The sequence below is a fragment of the Microcaecilia unicolor genome, chromosome 13 (assembly GCF_901765095.1).
Source record: "Microcaecilia unicolor chromosome 13, aMicUni1.1, whole genome shotgun sequence".
NCBI lineage: Eukaryota > Metazoa > Chordata > Amphibia > Gymnophiona > Siphonopidae > Microcaecilia > Microcaecilia unicolor.
In genome coordinates this window covers 57,893,428-57,916,292 of record NC_044043.1, presented here as the reverse complement: position 1 = coordinate 57,916,292, position 22,865 = coordinate 57,893,428, and the positions used below count along the sequence as shown (strand labels likewise).

The 22,865-nt window shown below is 43.6% G+C and overlaps 1 protein-coding gene across 6 annotated transcripts in view; it reads right to left on the bottom strand.

The window, feature by feature from the left end:
• The window catches only part of MYO18A (myosin XVIIIA), a 278,083-nt gene that overhangs the window by 163,704 nt on the left and 91,514 nt on the right, over positions 1-22,865 (bottom strand). For 5 of the 6 annotated variants that reach the window (XM_030185915.1, XM_030185909.1, XM_030185912.1 and 2 more), the window contains exons 1-6: positions 16,365-16,437; positions 13,462-13,580; positions 12,903-13,134; positions 10,496-10,555; positions 7,748-8,461; positions 5,558-5,626 (exon numbers count right to left, since the gene is read on the bottom strand). The exons of the other annotated variant lie outside the window; for it this stretch is intronic. In XM_030185915.1, coding sequence (XP_030041775.1) covers positions 5,558-5,626; positions 7,748-8,461; positions 10,496-10,555; positions 12,903-12,941 — 882 coding nt within the window. In that variant the 5' untranslated portion in view covers positions 12,942-13,134; positions 13,462-13,580; positions 16,365-16,437. Of the gene's footprint in view, positions 1-5,557; positions 5,627-7,747; positions 8,462-10,495; positions 10,556-12,902; positions 13,135-13,461; positions 13,581-16,364; positions 16,438-22,865 lie in introns of those variants that run through there. 6 annotated transcript variants of the gene reach the window in all.

Here is a 22,865-nt window from a genome sequence, read left to right as displayed (position 1 = left end):
AGCAACGCAAAACTTAGAAACCTCTGATAAGATCACCATATGGGTATATGCAAGTAAGACTCCTAGAGGTCAAGGGCGGTGAGAAATTCTCCTTCTTGAACTGAGACTATGACTACTCTTAGTGACTCCAGGACACACAGAGGCAGCAGTTTAGACATTTGAGATCTAAGATCAGAAGAAAGGTGCCTTTCTTCTTTGGAACAATGAAGTAGATTGAGTATCTGCCTTGTCCCTGTTTGGCCCAGAGAACTGGAACAATGGCTTGGAGCACCAGCAAGGCACTTTCGTAGCCTGAACCTTGACCGCCTTGGTTCCCTTTAGACAATGAGGCTGCAAGAAGATAAGAGCAACTGGGAAGGAGAACTCGAACTTGTAATTTTGTAAGACTATCCAGAACCTACTGGTCTGATGTGATTTTGGTCCACTCCTCCCAAAACTCCTGAAGATGTCCTCCCACTAGAGGAAGAGAAGAGTGAACCAGCCTTGCATCACTGCAAAGCTCTAGAGGCATTGGGTGCTCTAGCCGACTGAGAGGAGGAGTTCCTGGCCACAAGAAAGGTAGATTGGTGTGGCTAAAAGCAGGACCTGAATATATAGATGACCAAGCCAGTACTATCTGCTGACTCAAAATTGAGATTGAGAGCCCCCTGAAGATGGATGACCAGAGGCTTTTGGCTTATTCTCCAGCAACCACTGTGGCTTAGCGTCCCCCAGCTCTTACAACAAGTTACTGAAATCTTCTCCAAATAGCCACTTGCCCCGAAAAGGCAGTTTAAGTAGACATGACTTTGATGTGCATCTGCTGCCCAATGCCACAACCAGAGTTGATGATGTGCCGTGACAGCCAAAGACATACTAGGCTGTAACATGTTATAAACAGCATCTGCCAAGTAGGCCAACCCCACTTCCAGATGGGTGTTATGACATCTGTCTTGTATTGCCGGTTGCTAATGCCACTTCAGGCATGCTCTTGCCACAAACAAGTTGCACACTGTCACTTGAAGGCCCAAGAGGCCACTTCAAAGGCTTGTTTCAGTAAGCCTTCTAGCTTCCTATGCTGTAAGTCTTTTAGGGCAATGCTCCCTTCCACCAGAAAAGGTGGCCTTCTTAGTTACTGCTGTAACCAGGAAGTCCAACCTGGAAAGCTGCAATTTATCTTTCTCCTCTGGAACTAACGGGTAGAGTCAAGCCTTGGCTCTTCCCCCTCTTACCCTCGCGTCCAGCGAGACCAATTCTACTGTAATCAGGTCCTGAATGTCTGGATGCATCGGGAAGGCCTTAGAAGGACCTCTAAGCCCCATCATGATCGACAAAGATGGGACTTCTGATCCCAAAGCAGAAGGTTCCTCAATGGAAATCACCAACAATGTCTCAGAAAAAAAAAAAAGAGTGCTGAGCTGCACTTTATGAAACAACCTCGGTACTTTTGGATCATCCCCCTCCTCAGGACGGAGCTCTCCCTCCTCTAACAGCTTCTTTAACAATGGCTCCTCTAAACAGACCAAGGCAACATCAGATAGAGGGAGATAGCCTCATCTGCCCACTCCTGGAGGTCTAAATAAGATCTCTTAGAAGCCAGAGGGGCAGCGGACAAAAACTGAAGCAGCCTGCAGCAACTCTGATCCCTGATTCAGTAAATATGACTGGTTTAAGAGCACTATAAACTCCGGAAAAAACAAAAATACCAATGGAGCTGAATGTCTGTCAGACCCTGAGGCTGTAAAATGGTTGCTGTGCTCTGCAAATGATCAGACAGAGGCTGCTCCTCACTGCCCGACAAAATGACACCCGTTCCCGTGCTTTCCTGCATTAAACTGCACACCAAGTCCTGCCGAAAAGCTTGAAGACCCCAACATATTTGGATGATGCACCAAATCTGAAGATGTGCTAACACTGATCGTTTCCTCCACATTCCATGGGATTCCCGGTTTGCACGTACTGCAACATCCAGTCAGCTGGTGGATCCCACAGCGGCAACACTACTCAACTGCCTTCGTGGAAGTCGCCATTCACCCTGTCACCAGTGCAGCACAACATGTCCTAGGGAATTAGGATCCCTCCCTTGCACTAAGTAGAACTTGCAGCCCTCCCATGGTTTGCAGTCATACTTTAGTCGGACTTACCATTGCTGGCTGCCCCACCTTCACCCAAAGCTCACAATCTCCACAAGTCTTACTCCAGATATGAAAAGCTCAGGACTGTCCCACGTTCTCCAGCACACCTCTTTCCTTCTCCAAAGGAAACAGAGAGGGAAGAAGTAAATTCACAGGACACTACAGATAGGGATCTAACTCTGCAGATTCACGCTACCCACAAAGTTCAACTGGAGAGCAGTTGACCAATTGGACCAGGAGCAAATCACTCAGAACCAGAGGCTGAAAAGTGTGTCCATCCACCTTCTGGAGATACAAAATATTGAGGAGCTGTACTGGACGCCAAGAGAGATATGTCTCAGCTCAGTTCTCCATTTCCACATCTCCACCTGCTGGTTGATGGCCACAACTATCCCACAGGTTCTGTAATAGTGGGAAACTACACAATAGAAGTACCTGTTCTTGCATTTAAACCTGAAGTGGTTCTAGTAGTCATGCAGATACAAGACACAGCAATAAAAGCAAAACATGCTCTGTGAAGGCTGAGCCAGTGAGGCAGGCTTTTGGCACCCTTGAGCTTTTGCACTCTGTGCCTCATCTGGTTCATGACTTGAGCCAGCCTAGCAATAATGATTTTACTCCATATCACAGGTCATTCTAATACTATTAGTGTCTTCACCACAAATGTCACTGCTTCAGTATATTGATCACTTCTCATAGCATTACCAACCAAATTCTCCCCTTCACCTCAATAACTAAGATCTCAAAACAAATTCTTACATCATAGCAGACACATAATATGAAAAAACCCCACAAACAATTCTATTTGAGACACCAACTATGACATCACTCCATATCATCTTCACTGAGGAAGTTCCAAGGTCTGTTTCCTCCATACATGGATCTATACAACACTTCCAAGACCCAGATTTGAGAACAGGCAATGGAAGAAACTGCCTTGGGGGGCAAAATTTGATAGGCATCAGAGCACTGCTGCTGTAGCCATACCCTTCTTCCAAACCTGCCACAGTATTTTTCAGCTGCTGAGTCAAGGACAGCAGTAACAGCCATAAAACTCAGATGAAATGCTGTGTGGGCATTACCTCAGGACCATGTGAAAAACACACCCTTGCAGGGGTTCCTAGGTTGTAGGAAGCCCATGTGAAGGAGGGGCAAGGCTTCCAAGGGTTCAAATCTCTGTGTTGGCTCCTAAAGACTGCATAGAGCTTCCTCTTAATGCACAGCTGCTTCTACTGTCCCCGAGTCAGCAGCAGCAGAAGACTGCAGTGGCAGGCCCAAAGGTTGAGAAGGGAGGGGGAAGATCTAGGCACAGGTATTGGAGTCACTCAGTCCCTATGCCAATAATTTACGGAGGAAAGGGAGGGAGGTGAACTTCCCTCATTATTCCTTCAATGATTTCTGAGGAAATCAACCTCAAATCTTTCCAGAAATTTTGGTGTGGGGGTGTTCCTCCTTCCATGTTGCCTACAGGTAACCAGCTTTTAAATCTGGGCCTGTCACTTGCATGTTTTAAAGTATAATCTTTAATTAATAATGCAAATGGTGCTTGCTAATGAAAATAATTCGACTCAGTCACATAGCAAGTAAATCTCTATCACAGCAGATTCTAAACTGGAGGAAAAGACTTCAGATGCTTGGCTATCACTTTTGAAATTTAAATTCTTAGTGTTAACACTGAGTGAGCTTCCTCATGAGTTTGAAAAATCTGCAGAGTATCAACTATCCATTCTTTGTCTTATTTTTCTAAAGATTATATATTTAAAGTGATAGCTGAGCATCTGAAGTCTTTTCCTCCAGTTTAGAATCTGCTGTGATAAGAGAGAGATTTACTTGCTGTGTGACTGAGTGAAATGTTTTAAAGTATAGCAATATTGTGTATTAGAATTATAGTTGGGTTTGCAGGAGTGCTGGGCATCACTTCCTTAATATTTAATTGAAGAACCTTTTATCTGAAGTTTGGAATGAAACAAACCAGATAAATATTCCAGAGAAGGCTGACATACATTTTCATTGGACCAAACGTCAAAGACAAATATATAAAACTATATGAGCTTCTGAAATCACATTTTGTTTGGATGACCTGCTAAGTTTCCACTATTTTCTAGAATAAATATAGCTCCCAGCTCTCTGCAAATTAATTTCTTCACTACTACAATTATCATGACTATAAGTCTGCCAGGGTTTATAGCTAGGTCACCAGAATCCTAGACATGTCCCACAGATGCATTTAATGCACACAGCAAGGAGATCTGAGGAGTCAGGTCAGGCAAGGAGATTTATGAAACAAAAGATGACTGTCTTTTATTCCAACTAGAGCCCGAGCAAACCCAGGATCTTCAGTTTCTGCCGAAACCAAATCTGTGACCAAAACTGGCCACTGTGTTTCAGTAGGAACAGAAACTGAAACCACCACCCCAACACCTGGCAACCTCCCCACCCCATCCAAAGGCTCTCCTCAGGTTTACCTTAGGAAGCCCTGGTGGTCTAGTGACCTCTTCAGGGGCAGGAATGAACCCCACTCATTCCTGCCCCATCGTAATGGCTGATGAGACTGCTGTGGGAGGTCCCAGCACCCATTTTGCCTTTGAACCAGCATGGGGAGGAGCGAAACTCCTGCCGTGCTGATTCAGTTCCAAGCACAAAATGGCTTCCAGAACTTACTGCAGCAGTGTCAGGAGGCTGCCATGGGAAGTCTTGGCAGCCATTGCAATGGTGCAGCAGTGCAGAACAGGAACGAGTGGGGTTCATTCCACTAGACCAGGGGTAGGCAACTCCGGTCCTCGAGAGCAGCAGGCAGGTCAGGTTTTCAGGATATCCACAATGAATATGCAGGAGATAGATGTGCATACCATGGAGGCAGTGCTTGCAAATCTATCTCCTGCATATTCATTGTGGATATCCTGAAAACCTGACCTGCCTGCACTCTAAGTTGCCTACCCCTGCACTAGACCACCAGGACTTCCTAAGGCAGGCCCAGGGAGGGCCTTCAGGGGGTCTTGCAGGATTGGGAATAGTGGGCAGTGATCATGGGGGGGGGGGGGGGGGGTTAAGGGGAGGAGAGAGTTTTGGTTTCAGTCAAAAATGAACAGGCATTTTCAGCTGAAACCCGGACCTGGATGCCAAACACAAAAACGAAATTCAGTCGGTCTCTAATGCCAAGATAATACTGAATCTTTTGCTAGAGATGGTCACATTTATGCCTGTCTGTGAATAGGCGTAAAGTTAGCATTTAAAGAACATGCATTATTTACAATGCCTCCCAAATTGTACCTCAGAACAGGCATACAATTATCACCGCACATGCTTTTATGAACATAACCCCTGAGGTAATTCTATAAAAGCTGTTTTACATGAGGAAAAAAAAAAGCGTATAAAATATCCCACCAAAATCCAGGCAAGTGCTCTGGCTTTCTCTGTCCTTGATAATGTTCAAGGTAACACACCTGTTCCCTGGGCCCAGGCATCAACTCTCCAGTGACCAGGCCTGACGCAGCTTCAGAAGATACTCTCCCCTTCAAACAAGCCAAAAAGGGAAAAAGACTAATGAAAAGGGTTGACCCCTGGGCAGCTAAAGCAAGAAAAACATGTTTGGTTCATTAACGTCACACACATTTATTGGGAAAAGCAACTCTTCCTCGTTAGGGCACAGTACAATCCTGGCTTCAAAGTTACAGCAAAACTCACTCTCCAAAACTCAGGCTTCAAATAACACACAGGAGCTGGACAGATGACCATCTACTAAAAGCTGCTCAGTTAAATAGTTGAAAAGCTAATCACTGCACTAAAATTGCTAAATATTTAGGAGGTGGGGAACAGTCAACATGTGGAGAAGATAAAAAGGGAAACAGCCTCCCCCCCCCCCCCCCCCCCCCCCCCCAATTACACATAAAACAAAGGTATAGAGGACATACAGGAAAGCAAACTTTGCAACATTCATCTTAGTGTGCTGTTAGACAAGCCCTGAAATGTCATTTTGGCATTTTTTTTCTGGTCTCAGATGGGTTTCAGGAAACCACAGAGGAGATTCTGGCTAAGTCCAAACTACTGAGACACCTGATTATCTTATTTATCGCTAATATCATCCCCCTCAGATCCGAGATACAGGAAAACCAAAGAAAAGAAGGGAAAAATCATCCCCCCAAACACACTGCTCATGGGTGCATTACTCTCCTACTATGCTGCTATATGTATTAACCCCACAACACACATGCTAATGCATATTCATGAGTATTTGACTTCAAACTCAGGTTTTAAAAGCAAACGGTCTCACACACTAAATCATGCAAGATTACTTTTCCCTACACAGCTTCATCAGGAATTACCCACAAAGCATTTAAAGTATTAGAATATGCAGCTCTCACCAACCTGCCCTGTGCTGACCTCCTTCACTTCTGGGGAGCTGTAGCCTGCTGGTACCAAATCACCTACTTCACAGCCTACAGTAAATCACTAGGCTGTTTCCTCTCTGTGCCTTTTCATTAGTCGCTCTCAATTTCCCCCTGCCTCTGCCCAACAGGTGAGTTGTTACAACCCTCTATCTCAGGGTGCTCAATGTCGGTCCTCTAGGGCCGCAACCCAGTTGGGTTTTTAAGATTTCCACAATGAATATGCTTGAGATCTATTTGCATACAATGGAGGCAGTGTATGAAAATAGATCTCGTGCATTCTCACTGGAAAAATTCTGAAAACATGACTGGGTTGCGGCCTTCGAGGACCAACACTGAGAACCCCTGCTCTACTTATTCAGAGCTGCAGTTCTAGGCCTAACCACCTCAACGGATAGACTGGATGAGCCATTTTACCCTTTATTTGCCATCAATAGCTATGTGACCATGTTTCTAATAATGCAACATCCCAACCCTTTTCTTACCGTGATCAAAGAACATAAAAAGCAAACAGAGATTGTTAGACCCTCTGATTTGCCCAGTTTCATTCGTGGTGTAATGCCAAAGTCCCCAGCCAACCTCCGATTTTCCCATCATATCTTTCATCCTTTTCTTTACTAAAATTTCATATTAATAATGAACTAGCCTTGCACAGCTATATGGGAAGCCTTCTCTTTGCCACTAGGAACCCTCAGAATTCATGCTTAGCTCTAATGAATTTAGTTAAACTTTTTGTTTGGTGTGTGACTATGTACAGATACCCATGGGAGTGTGTAGGGATGCAACAGGGTGTATGAGTGTGCACGGCTGACTGGACAAGAGCAGTGTATGTTCACATTTCCTCATGCAGTGGTAATAAGGTTGTAGTCTAAGACCATCTCCAGTCAAGACATCCATCAGTTCTATACCTGATGTATTGAGGTCTGTGTTCTAAGAAATTCACACCAAGGGAGAGCAGATGTCTCAATTTATACGCAAGATCTCCTAGTACTACCCTCCCTATAAGCCTGCTTTGAACACAAGAACCATTAAGTCAAACTTCTCTCAGATTCCACACCATTATCATGTCTTTTTATTCAGTATCCCTGCCATTCTTCACTGCCAGCACTGGACTATTCCTATCCGTGGCACTGCACATCACACACGAGTTCAATGCACCATTAAGCAGTTACTAGTGCAGGTTAGGAGCCTTCCCTTTAGGTGTGTAAACATGCAGTGCTAAGGTTAGTGAACACACAGTGAAAGTACCTCCACCTCCACTTCTGCTGCCGCTTTCCTCGTGGCTTGCTCAGGCTCTGCCTTTTCCTCGAGCACAGGAGATGGATTTCCTGGCTTCTCTGAGACCGACTCCATGGAAGGCTTTGGGGATAGATTGGTCCTCTGGACTGAAGGTTTCCCTTCTTTCTTCTCAGGAGGCCTGAATCGAGGTTTGTGCTCTTTCGTTCTCCCTCGTGACATTAAGTTGGTCAAACCAACAGAAATCTCATCCTTGGAGTTGTCCTTCCTGGTTTCTATCTTCCGTGCTAGGAGAGGTGGGGGTGATGGAGACATAACTCTAGAATGAGACTTGAGCTCTGCCCTGATGACTTCCTTCTGCCCTGGAGAAGGATTGTTCTTTGGTGGCTCCTTCACACCAGCTGCTTCATCTCCTGGTAAGACTTTCCGCACCATTTTCTTCATCACTTTCACCATCTTCTTCTTTGTAGCCACAACAGAGTCATCAATAGCAGTCTCAGCACTGGGCACTGAACTGCATTTCCTGTCCTCAACACCATTCATTGCACGAGAAAGCTCTCCAGTGTCACCATTCAGCATCAGTTCAGGACTCTTCACTCTGACCGGGCTCTGACCTGGCTCTGGACTCCTGGTTTTCACTGGGCCTAAAGGTGGTTCCAAATTGTTTGATGGTGTCGGGCTTTTCAGCACCTGTGCCCTATCATCCGCTGCTTCTGTATTTTCTGACTTCATTTATAAACATTTAAATGTGTTTAAAAAACGGAAAAGAAACTTGATGAGAAAGCAGTGCAGTAATTCCCGACAGAAGAAATGCTATACAGCAACCGCTAAAAGACAAAAAGCCCTTCTTGAAACTCAACATTCACAAACCAATTACAGGATGAAACTGACAGAGGATAATGAAAAGTTCAGCAGAAAAATTTTCTCCAACATAGCAAACCATTGATCCATCAGCCCCTGCCCCTTTATAACATGTGAGACCAGAGCAAATCTGCTTCAGATCTTCAGAAGGAAAATGAATCAGAGCAGAACTCGGTTTTTGGAATACCTCAGAAGAGATGTATCAGTTCACACAGAAAACCCTTTCTAAAAGGTACCCTAGCAGCCTGAGTGTCAGGGCTTTTAATACTTTTCTGATGTCATTCAGGGGTGATGCTGGGAGCAGCATGAGGCTGTGAGTCAGCTGCTCCTTCTGCCCTCTCCTGCTCCCTCACCCATTACCTAATAATACCACTGGCAGCAAGGGGCATTCATAGAGTGTGGCTCATTGAAACAGTTTTACAAACATGCACACAGCCACCTCTGAGATGCAAAGGCTACCTATTCTGGTGTTTGATGTCCACAAGATATTGAAAAAGAAAAAGGTTTATTAATGAATTTTGAGTGAATGAACCAAGTCACAGAATAAGGGGAGGGGGGGATTTCTTGAACTAGTCACAAATATTCTGCTGACTCATTAATCTAATCAGAAGCTCTTGTAAGACCCACATCCAGTTCTGCCAATGTACCTCACTACTTCCCCGCAGCACTCCTTGTTTTTCCAGCACACTCAGAACCCTGTCACTGACCCCAGTCCTGGCATGAATCACCCTAGTGCTGAGTTAACGGAAAGTTTACTTTTATATAACCAGATTGAAAATGTCAATACATTGGCCTACCATGAGATGGGGATGGGAAGGAGGGCAGAGAATCACCCAAAATACTACAACTGGCAAGAGAAATAAGAGCTAATAACCAGAGTACGGCTGTAATATAGGGGAGATCTGTCAGAGGCTAAAGTACAGGCCAGCCCTAAAACCAATCCCAACCACATCTGACGGTGACACGAGCTCTTGGTGACATGGGACATAACTCAGATATCATTCCTAGGCCCCTGCTTACTTTATCTCAGGCACCTTACTATACCCGCCATAAAGTCATCTCCTCACTGCAGAACGGCACGTGGCTTCCACGCACCCCAACAAACCAACTCTGGCTCCAAACAAGCAGCATCAAGACCATTCCCAGATGAGGGAAGCACCCTGCAGTTGTTCATTGTGCAGAAACCAGACTAGGATGTAAGGAGACCACCGAATGGCCAGGGACCAAATTATACTAGCAAGCTTGAAGAGGGACGGAGGGGGGCCTGCACTTCTGGTACTGCTTTCAGCACATAGCTCTGTTGGTGCTCTGTGTGCTAAGCACCACCAATACTGAGCACTCCCTTCACTGTGCCCAAGTAGGAGTCATTTGTGTTGGGTTTAACACCCCCCAATCATTATGAATACTTAGCTCCTACGTCTACACTCACACAAACACAGCCTCCAAGAATAGAGCATTAACCTTTAGAGATCTGCTGGTACACATGTGTAAGATTTCAATATTCAGTTAAAGCAGATGTTCTTATTTTCCTGTCCTGGTGCTGGCACTATCTGCAACCTTTGGAATAAGCTAATCATAGAGGTGCTTTGTTATTTTTTCCCCAATTTCATTGCACTGCAAGTAGCAATCCAAAGATCGCCCATCTGGAGTTCCAAACATCGCCAATCGTACCCAGCTTCAGCTGAGTGCATCAGGGATGGGCTCCAATCTTGTGCAGCATGAAGTTAGCATGGCCACACTGGAGTGCTAATATCTGTGTTATCTGAAGAAAAATCAAAGCAGAGGTGACTGCACAGGACTCAGTACAAACCAGGGAGAAATGACAGACCTTGGAAACAAATTTGTTCTGGCCTCACTGTTAATATAACACTTAACAGCAGAATCCATGAAGAAACTTACAGCCTCACTACCAGTAGAGCCATTTTTTTTCTTAGATGCTGGTTTGTCTTCGTCCTTAACCTAGAGGTTTCAAATAAAACAGATGGAACGAAGTCAATAATCAAGTCAAGGTTTGAAATGATGCCTTAACAATCACACTGGGACCATGCATGTGCCCCTACACCAGGGGTGGACAACCACAGCACTCGAGGGTCACAACCCAGTCAGGTTTTCAAGATTTTCACAATGAATATGCATGAGATTGATTTGCATGTCCTGCTTTAATTGTATGTAAATAGATTGCATGCGTATTAAAACCCAACTGAGTTGTGGCCCTTGAGGACCGTGGTTGCCTACCCCTGCTGCCCTACACCTTGCTGAAGAGTAACTGAGGGTGCCCTTGCTGGAAGGTGAGCAAAGCTGCATATAAGCAGAAGTTCAGAGGTCATATGTGTGTCTACTGGTGTCAGACTTACTAATGTCACTACCTCAAGACTGCAGCAGAGCATTCAGGCATTCTCCCCACACCTGCAATTATTTCATTTAAATTCTGTTAATGGGAAGGAGAGGAAGGGAAGATAGCCTTTGCAGCTGGTGATGGAGTCCTGAGGGAGACCCTATACCCAGCTATCATATTTAGCTCTTCCCAGAAAGGGAAACTACAAATGTGAACCTCATCTTTATCAAGCCCAGTAATTATCTCTCCCTGCCGACAGATTTCTATATACAGTGGTCGCAAGTGAACCTGACTAACTAAAGATAAGTTGAGTTTACACTTCTTTTCCATAGTATGTGGGAACATACAGTCCTCTCATGTCCCTCCTTCCGTCTAGTGCATGACTGGATGCAGAACTACAGATCCCAGCATGCTAAGGGCAGACTGCCAGCCTAGAAAAGACATGCAATGGATGTGAATTCATAACTTCTACTGCATAGTGAAATCAGTTCAGTATAATAGATCTTGCGGGGGGGGGGGGGGGGGCAGAGGCTCAGCAAACTGTCTCATCAAGTAAACTAGAAGGGCATCATGAGGAGGAGCTAGCCCTGGGCAGAAAACTCCTCTCTAGGGAGATCAGTATTATTTTATATAGAGTTTCAGTGCAACTTTTGCAACTAATAAAATAGACAATATGAAAGGCAGAGCAAGACCAGTCAGCAAAGTCCTTAGAGCAGAGGATAAAAGCCCCTTATATAATCCTGATTTCCCTACATGGGCCACAGAATGACCCCAGCAAAGGGTAATGAGTTTCAGGTCCTCTACCTGTTCCATCTGGTGGATCTGGTCCTCAACTCTTGAGCATCAGGGAACCAGATCACTGCTGCTTTGGGATTTTAAACACATGAATCTGCTGAATTTATTAGGGTACCGCTGTGAGCTGGTGCCATGCTTACTTTTACAGGCACAGGACAAAAAGGTTAGTAATATTGGGAGGGAGGTACAATGTTCCCATACTGCAGGGGTAGAGGGTATGGGTACCAGTCAACCTGCTCACACAGTACAGCATGGAGGGGAGGAGTGCAGTTAGTAGTAAATCTGCTTACACACTGAATGAAATGCTTCCAAACAGTAAGCCACAAAGCTCTCTTACAAACCTGTGACCTGCACTCTTGGGTTGTCTTGGCAAGCTAGATGCACTTGTGACTCACAGACCCAAATCTGCATCTTGAACAACTAAAGGAGCCCCAGAAATAATCTCTGCTTCACACCCCTCAAGCATGTCTAGCTCTGCCAGTGTAGTCTGTCATCTCCTAAGCACTGTTGTTCTGTATCTACCAAACTACATATAATCTGCCTATCATAAGTACATAAGTAATACCACACTGGGAAAAGACCAAGGGTCCATCGAGCCCAGCATCCTGTCCACGACAGCGGCCAATCCAGGCCAAGGGCACCTGGCAAGCTTCCCAAACGTACAAACATTCCATACATGTTATTCCAATGACCCTCCTAACATTCATTAGCCCATCCATGACCATGCAGCTCAGAAGCAACTGTAAAGCCCATCAACGACCCTGTAGCCCAGTCTGAACAGTGACCTTCCTAATACCCATCAGCCCATCCATGGCCATAAGGTCCAAAAGTGACCAAAAAGCCCATTAGTCCTTCCTATGCCATGTAGCTCTGCCCTAGAACTGACCTTCCCAGTATTCACCTGCCTCATCCACAGCCATGCCTCTTGCAAGCTCCTGAAACAGCATCTTCCATCACTAACTTGTAACCCTGAATTCTAGCGATATCCCCAAGGTAGCAAAAGCACATTGCCCCCATGACCCTGCTAACACTTGCTAACAAATCAAGTTTTTCCCCTCCCAGGTGATTATGTTACCAGTACTCGCTGATTTGCGCCGTTTATTAGAGCAATATGATAAGCTGTTTGAGTCCATAAAGTGTGCTCACAAAGTGCAGAGAACATAAAACACAACTTCCCTTTTGTTCCCAGAATGCAAAGCGAGATGAGAATGCCATGGTGGATCTGTCATGGACCAGCAGCTGCTATACTGACAGGGAGGAGGAGGAGGAGGAGAGGAACGGAAAGATGAAGGCTTTCAGGAGGCAGGTGGAATGAGAGGACCCACGTTCTTCCTACAGACTAAAGGCAGGCAGGGCGCATGGGACCAGGCCATGCAGCAGGGATGCTGGACACTGGGTAGAGCAGACACTGTAAGGTACAGAGAAAAAGAAAGGGTGAAAGCACAAAGATTAAGAAGTCAAACAATGTCATGAAGAAATCAATAGAAACATAAAAGGGAAGTTAAAGAAATGGAACACTAAATTCAGGCACAGGATCACAGATCAGGTAAAGATTATGGTCAAGCAACAGTCACACACCTGAATACAAAAGCAGCAACCATGCCGGTGTGAAGTATGCAGGGACGCAGGAGCAAAGGGAACAAACAAGTCAATTATGTCATTATTAATTAATCCACAGGCCCTAAAGAATGTCTGCTCTGTTAAGCTAAGACATTAGCAGACGAAGCATTTTTACCTCTGAAATTTCTCTTCTCACTGTCTCAGGAATTCTCGTATCTCACCCACAGATGCAACTACCCACTTCTTGAGCACCAAAAGATTAGAGAAGGTCTCTCTCCTCCACCGTCACCACATCTGCAGAGAACAGCAACAGCAGCACAACTCTACAATGAAATAACAATCACTTCTCACTGGTGAGTATTTAATTGTACTTCTTATCAACTGCTCTACATTGCCTTGGGTGAATCTCTTCATAAAGGTGGTCAATAACTAAACAGACATTTGTTATGTTTCACATGGGTATAAATCCCATGGCACAGTAAATTCTACTTACTTCTCAGCCTATGTACGGGTTATCAATTATCTGCAGACAAAACAAAAGACCCTATGTAATGAGAACAGAGGACATCAACACGCAACACACAGCCAAAGCTTGAAAGCAGTCAGTGCAGACATCGACACGACACGAAGGCACCTGCTCTGCTTATTAGACCGAACAAGAACAGAATAAAAAGAAGCGAAACTTTATCAGTAATCTCTGACTCTGCACCCGAGGAGGTGCCATTCCTCACCCTGGCAACATGGAAATGTATCCACATTAAACTCACAGAGACTCCATTCAGCAACAAAGTTACCCTCCAACAAACCAGCGAACAGTATCACTGTACTGTAAAAGGCAAACACTGAAGAAAGTTTATTTTCAAGGACAACACTAACAGCACCATAACAAAACTTTCAGTCCCTTCAAAACTACCAGCAAGGCTATGGATATTGGATGGCATCAGGGCAGCACAGCTCGTTTACTGCAAAACAATATTCTAGCACCAAAGGAACACTGGGCCCATTCCTAACCTGAAGCTTAGCTTGGCTTTGGGGAAGAAAAGGTGTTTACTCATCAGGAAAGCCAAATACTGGAAGAGAAAGCTACTTGCAGTAACCACTGCCAACCTTGACCCCTGTCACCAACTTGCTGCATTCACCTTCCCCCAAGCTCTGAAAACAAGGCCTACTCACTACATATTCCAGACCAGTGACAATGATTGAAAAAAATGTGGGGAGCTGTGCCAGCATCAAGCCCTGGGTCCTGACAGCTCTCAGCACCGAGCCAAAGACTAACATCTCTAGGCTATGGAACTGCTGCCACTCTCACCACATCTAAAAGGGACAGCCCACCCCTCATCAGGCCAGGCATGCCAGGACTGCCCAGAGGTGAGTGTGGCAGTTGGTTGTGATACTACACTCACACAAACCTGTACAGCTCCCCCATAGACATTACACAGCAGAAGAAAGTGATACACAGCTGGGCAGAGAGGTGCAGACACCTCTGTAGCAAGGCTGGCAGTGTCATACTTCTGCAGCATGCAGCCACAGAGAGGAAATACGTGCTCAGCCTACCCTTCCTGTTTTCACAAGTTAAAACCCTTTGCCCAGGATTCAGTGCAGCTATATCACAGGTTCCAGCATCCATTAACATTACCTCTCTCTTGACTGCTTGAATATATCCTGAAAACTCAAGAAAACTAGGAGCTAGGTGTTTGGATCTCACTCCAAACAACCCTCAGACAAGCCCCTCCCACACTGAGTGAGAATGGTGCCCATGCTTGGTTTTCATCAAAGCCACAGAAAAGGCCACAGTCCACACCGCAATGCCCCTGCCTTGTGCAAGGACAGATGAGTGAAAGGTAGAAGAATCACCTCAGTGGTTTCAGCCATGGCTGCCCCACACCTCCAAAAGGTGAAAGAGCAGCAGTCCCTTAGTACAAAAAAGATGCTCTTGCATGAATGAACAGAAAAGCCTGAAAACTGATTCTACTTTATCACCTGGCTCCAAAGGCTTACAAACATTAATTTTCTACTGCAGGGAATCTCTCAGAAATGAAAAACAGAGACTCCACTCACCAGGTAAGAATACAGGGATCCCACAAGCTGGAGCACCCTCGGATTACTGCAGACAGGAGGCAACACTAACAGGATGGGCATACTCTCTGTGTGCCTCAAAACTAAATGCCACAGCACACTGCCCACACGTGGACCATCAAGTTACAACCCCCACTACCAGAAAAGGTACACACTTAACAGGCCTTCTTCCCCATTGCTTGAGAAAGGCTCACTGTATAGAGTTCAGTATCTTAGGAAGTAGTTACAAGCTCTAAAAAAAATTCTGAAATGCATGAACATTCCTATTCCAAGCTTCAGGGTAACCTTCAGTGCTAAGCCACAGGCTTACAAGGCCTTTTTTGTTAAAGAATAATGGACACTTATCAAACTTCCGCTGATGAGGAAAAGAACAGCACAAGAGAAACCCTGCTCTAATCTCACTCCAAGGCTCTCCGTCAAGCCTGGGTATCAGAATCTGAGCCAAATCCCTGTTCCAGTCTGGACCTACGAAGAATAAAACTTGGGGGTCATTTTCAATGGAAGTGATCACAGCCACTGCCATTTCCCCCACTCATATACACACAGTCAAAGCCTACAAGTCGCTCATGAAAAAAATAACTTGTCACAACATCCAAGTTCCTGCTCAGAAACTCGTAAAGTCACCAGATGGAACATCTAGGTCATTATTCTCTGTCTTATGCTGGAAGCCCCAATAAAATCCAGATCCTGGGAAGACTCCCAGCAGCCCAAACCAAAACACTAGATCCATAGCAGGGATCACCTTACGGTATAAGAAACATTTCATTCAAAGGCAAAGTCTGAGTGAACATTAATTAAGCATTTTGGACAAAGCAGCAGAGAAACAAGGATGGAAAATCATCAAGTCTGCCTTCTGGTGCTATAAATAGTTCCCGGACCCTACATACGACCAGCTCACACATAACAGAAATCAAACTATTATTTCAGACAAAATTCATACAGAAAATCAGTCAAAGAAACAGGACTGGCCCATTTTCTGACAAAAAAGAATGAATAACTTACCTAAGATTTGAGGGAAAGTACCCAGAGAGACAGAAGCAGGGGCTACAGGCAGGCTCAGTCTGAAAGAGACAGGGGGAAGGAAAAGAGCGAGAGAGAGACACACACACACAAAGTAATGTGAGAGACACTGTCACTTCCCTAATCCGGAAGAAAGAGGCCAGGGGACAGCTGCACTCATACAGACTCCTAAAAATAGCACAAGAATGTGAGATAGACCAAGCAATGCAACCTTCTCTGCCATCTAGCTACATGTCCCCTCCCCAAAACAAGACAGAGAAAATCAGAGCTGCTGAGGGAGACAAGAGATGAAATCTTGGGGGAGGGGAGGGGACAGAAGAGGGACACAGTGTGAAACTCCTGATGCATGCCATTGTGCCCTATCATCCACAAACCCTAGAGAGTACTTCCAGAAAAGGTTGGATACCCCCCCCCCACACACATGCCCAGTCTTCCCCAGTACTACAGCCCCACTGCCCCCAAGCCCAATCCTCCCCAGTACTACAGGCCCCACTGCCCCCAAGCCCAGTCCTCCAGCTCCACTGCCCCAAGCCCAGCCCTCCCAGCAATGTTCTAATCTTTTCATGGGTATGAGTGGGTGTGCTCTATGGTGCAGAACACCAGTTCTGCAAGTGAGAACTGGGGGTTGAGAGGAGGACAGCCAGCAACCCACCCTCTCCCCCAAATCCTGAGTTGTTTCTATGGTTGCAACCGCCACCTAACTGCTGCTGTCAACGCAGCACCAGGGACCTGTGCCCATTCTCTATCCAGTTTCCATCTCTTTGTTGCCACTTCTCCTCACTGCTCTCTAGTTTTTCACATCTTTGAACTCTCATGAACCCTGCCCTTCTCTCTGGTAACTTAGATTGGATTCCAGCAAGAACTCAGGATGGAAGTTTTTTAGATGTGATGGTCACTAATAATAATGGAAAACTTGAGACTGATTTATTTACCAAAACCACTGATCGTAACACCTTATTATCTTATGATAGTATGCATCCGACTCATATTCGAAATAATCTACCATATGCACAGTTTTTACGATACAGACGTAGTTGTGATTCTTCACAAAAATACAAACAAGCTGCTGGTCAATTGAAAGAAAAATTATATAATAGAGGATATCCAAAGAAAATCATTAAACATGCCTATAAGAGAGCACTATTTAACCATCGCGAGTTCTTGCTGGAATCCAAACAAAAGCTTCAAAACAGGAACATTCCATGTATTATGCAATATAGATCGCTATCCCCCCAGACTGCTAAAATTATATATAAACATTGGAACATTCTAACAACTCATGGAATTTTTGCTAGCCAGAAATGTATGGTATCTTATTCTAGATGTGCTAACCTATCAGATGTGCTATGTCGTTCTGATGTCTGGACAAAACAAAGAACTTAATACATTGGCACACATGAAATGTGGGAAATGTATAGTGTGCAATATTATGGAGGAAACTAATGCGATTTGGGACAATATTAACAATAAATGGATACACTTGAGATGTACAACAAATTGCACCTCCAAGGCAGTGATATACTTGATCACTTGTCCTTGTGGGTTAAGATATATCGGACAAACTAAACGCATGCTAAGAACACGGTTAATAGAACATAAACACTGCATTCAAAAAGAAAAATTATACATGCCTTTAGTAAAGCATTGCGTTCATAAATATCATACATTTGATCAATTATGTTGTATTGTGATTGAACAAATAAAAGATAATGGTAGAAGGGGTGACATTTCAAGGGTTTTACATCAAAAAGAACAAAGATGGATATACCGTTTGCATACGGTAACTCCTAATGGCCCTATGGAATGGGAAGCGTTTTACTAATGCACTAAGGAATCAGGAAATGATAGTCCCACCTTGATCTGCCGCTAGATACTGATTCACCAGGAAGTGATCTCAGCATAAAGAGAAGTTTCAACTGCTTGAGTGTCCTTATAAGCAGTCGCCATTTTGACATGTATTGTATGCAATGGGGAAGATGAATGTTGCTGCATATCCTCTCCTGATGAAGCAACGAAACAGTGAGAATTCTGTGACTGTTGAGAGAGACTGATTACAACTATACTTGTGGGACTCTTTTTGAGGTATTTTGATACTACACTAACACTGGAAAGCGTGTATCGTTTTTTCTGTGGATGAAGCTAAGAACTTCTTTATTTTTTGTAGTTTTGATATTGCTCTATAGGGTTTCCCTTCAATATATTTTTTGTTATCTTTTCGATAATCATTCTTTTGAAAATATACATAAAATGTTAATTTAGTACAATAGGTATTACTTGCGCATTTGACAATTGAATTGTTACTATATCACCCTCTGGTTTTTTTTTTTTTTTTTTTTTACTGCAGACTGTTTTTTCTCTCCATCAAAAGAGTTGTTTCACTCTGCAGGTTTTTTCGGAGGTGGTGGTTGGCCTGTGATGAAAGCCATTATAGGTGTGTCCACTGAGTTGGTACCCTTGGTTTGTGAGGCCTATATTTAGAATTATACAAGAAGTAACCTTTAATATATGCTCATGTAATACAGATAGTTTTTTAATAGAGCAAATACCTATAAGTTTCTTAGTTTATTGCGCTAAGCAGATTTGTTAATTTTTTGATAGTTCAAGTAGTATATTATGCCATACTTTGTATTATTATATGAATATTTGTCTTCTGTAATTGCCTATCGCTCATGTTTGATCTATTCTGTACATCACCTTGAGTGAATTCCTTCAAAAAGACGGTAAATAAATCCTAAAAAATAAAGAACAATTTATATTTTAAGATTTGAGGCCATAACTGAAGGATAAGGGGTAGAGAGAAACTATGTATATTTAATACATTTACAGCTAGCCAGCCCTGTTCAAGAAGTTTCTTTCTGTTCTTTATTTTAAAGTCTCTTTTATTGGTAAAAATACATCAAAAGAAGAACACAATATCACATTCCATAATAAGAGAAACTCAATAAGAACACTTCATAACAGAGTCACTAATATATGGAATACATATATAACTCCCCCCAAGCCAATCATGAAATCTATAGTTGAAAGGAATTTTTATTTCATTATCCATTTTCCCTGGATTACCAAGTAGAAAGCTGTCAGCAATCAGTGGAAGGCTGGACTTGATAAACCCCTAGTCTCAGTACCTAAAAAAGTAAGTAGCTATGGAACCTCCATGCAAGTCACTCCTAGGAACTTTTCTTAGCTGCCTTGGAAGGTTTCAAAGTCTCTGTGTACCTTACCTCTGGAGATTTGTCTTATCCACAGAAGTTATACAATTGTGTGATTTCTGAAGGCCATGTCTCACTTCCCCCACCATCACAGGAATCCATCTCAGGGCAGATCCTTGGGCTGACTGCCACAAGCTGCTGATTCATAAAACCTCTGTATAAGGTCTAACCTTGCACTAGGAGCAATATTTGGAAAAGACGCAGGTTAAAAGCTTGGCACATGTCACCAAGTAGAATGGATCTGGACTGTTGAATTAGCCTATGACACAATTATTTTCTCATTTTTTCCCTCCTACCTCCATGGCACTAAAACCTGAAGTGTGGTAACAATATAGCTAGTTACTATTACTAGATCTCATCACATAGGTACTAGTTAGAAATTACCAGTTACCCCAGAGGTGTAGCCACGGGTGTGGGAGCCTCAGGGGCCTGGCCTCTCCCCCACCCCCCTACACTTCAATGCCACAATTTTGGAGTAGGGCCTAAGCCCAGATGCCTGCTTGGTGGGGATGCTCAAGCCCCGCCAGTCAAAGAGATTCACTGCATAAGCCCCTGCACATGCTCAGTTCATGCACTGAACTAAGCATACGCAGAACTGCCAGTATTAAAGGCTTGAGCACCCTGCTGGCTTTCTCCCTGCTCATGCAGCACGGGTGGAAGCTCCAGCAGAGAATCTCTTTGTCTGGTGGGGCTTCAGCATCCCCACCAGCAAAGATATGATTTGGGCAGGGGGGGGATAAGAGGAAATGCTTGGGCCCCCCTCCCGGAAAATTGAGTTCTAGCTACAGCCCTATCAGTTGCATTTCTCAGCTGCCCCAATTCCTCTTAGAGATAAAGGTTTTGCCCCGCAAGCTTACAGACCAGTTTTAAGCCAAAAGAAGACAATCTCCTACATCTCTATGGTATGAATAACACATACGAATGGAATGTGATAGAAACTATTCCATTTACAAAATCTCTTAGAACTGAAAACAGCTTAAAATGTGCATTTTCAGCCAAGAAACTCAAAATGACTGAGACGTGGCTAAGGACTTAGTAATAGCCAGCTGTAAAAACTGACCAGAGAACAGAACCTGCAGACCCAACAGGTCAAGTCTTCTCTAGCATGGCAAGGTTCAGCTTTATTTAATATACCACAAATCAGTAATATCTAAGCGGTTTACAAAGATTTCTAATCTGAAAAGGCTTACCTTCGAAAATTAATTAAAAAATGTATTAAGTTAGTCCAATAAAAAGGTATTATTTCTATGTTTTGTTTTATTTCTATTTATTACCTTTAAAAGTGGACTAATACGGCTACCACACAACTTTACTCAACAAAGAAATTAAAAATTACAGAAGACAGTAGAATAGGGGACAAGAGAGACACAAAAGGTGAGCTATGTTATAATTTCTGCATTAATAGGGAGATAGAGGGAAGGAAATAAATTAACCTTAAGGACACAAAAAGAGGGATAAAAAAACATTCAAGCACATCTCAAATGAAGCACATCTCAGGGGATTACAAAAAAGGATAATCCAGCAGTAATGCAAGACTTACAAAATATCATTCAAGTAGAGTTGAATGCTTTATTGAAAAAGTAGGTTTTTAGCACTGCCTTAAAATTATTAAGCGTTCTAACCGAAAACTAAGAGGTAGGAAGTTCCAAAGCAGGAAAGCAGGCAGATCTAGCTTGGTGGGAATGAATTTGTAGGTGCGATGGAAAAACTAATAGGTGTTGGACCACTGAACACAGGGTGCGCACTGGTATATATGGACTAAGCAATCTAAAGAAAAACTGAGGCATTCCAGAATACACCAAATCTGAGAAAGGCAAAAATGTAAAAATGAAAATTATTACAAACATAAAATGTGAGTCCAAGGGCACAAACAAAGGAAAACCTCTCTGGTCTAACACACTATCCCCCTAATTTTATAATCTTGAGCGTACATTTCAAAGCTTGGCTTGCAAAATTCTGCGTATAGGTTATTTCTTTATGACATTTATACCCCCACATTAGCCCAAGCAACCTCAGGGTCAATGTGGTTTACAAAGCACAGTGAAAACAAGCAGATAAGTAAAAAAAAAAAAAAACATATAACAAAATACACTTAATATCAAAAGTACAAAACCATTCCAAAGGTCTTGTAGAACCTGTGCAGAACTGTAACCCCAAACTAAGCCTGGGTTATACAACACTGGCAGTTAGGCATATAACGTAATTGGCAAATTAGGTGCTAATTGTTTACATTTATTCACATTTGATGTATCATCAAATTTGGATATACCACGTCTAGGCGATCTGCAATAATAAAATTGGTGCTAACAACCAATAATCAGCAATAATTGGAGTTAATTGGCACGAATTTTGCAGTTCCACATGCAACTGCATTTAGTCAATATTCTATCAACTTAGCGCTCAAAATCTATGGCATGTAACTGCAAATAGGAGGGGCATGCCAAACATTTATGTGCTAAGCTTCTAGAATCATGCCAGTTTCGCCACAGTCGCGTCTAAATGTTGATATATAACTATAGAATTATGCTAGTATTCTACAACAGTAGTTACATTGGTAATTGCCGATACAGAATCTGCATTTCGCACACAGCACCAAAGTGCCTACCTTTCCTCTAAAAATAAAAAAAGTGTGTGCACGGCAGCTAAGACACAAGGGAGCTACATCAAGACATTTAAACATTGTAAGCAGTAGCTATAGTTGAAACTGACAAGTGACACTAGTGCTCACAAGTTTCATTCTTATTCAGCTGTTCCTCCGAAACTTAGCTCTACCTCTTCTATACCAAAGGAATGACTATATGGCATTTAAGCAGACACTACAGACCCTGAAGAGCCACAAGTGAACCATGCTTGAGGCATAGTAAACAAACTGCATGCGAAATCCACCATCCTGCCAACAGAGGGCGTCAAGCTCCTTTTTACAGAAGACTGCCAGGGCATTGAACGTTTCCCATCCCACACACAGAGCCGCATCACAGAACAGGTATAGCACAGGCAGAGGCAACGTAAACTTCTGTCACCGGAAGGCAGCAGGTAAAGCTTCACACCCAATCTGCCCCAAGTGTCCCACACAGTTCCAGAGATCAATGACGTCATGACCTTTGGTCTGTGTGATAGGCCTAGAGGAGACAGAAAATCAAAGTAGTAACTAGCTCTATCTGGCTGGCTGCAAAAGTATGGTTATAAATGAACAAACAATCGGGGTGAGGCACCAACGGCATTCAGATCAAGGTATATATGTTAAATGGGTCCTCCTCAAAATTATCACTTTATG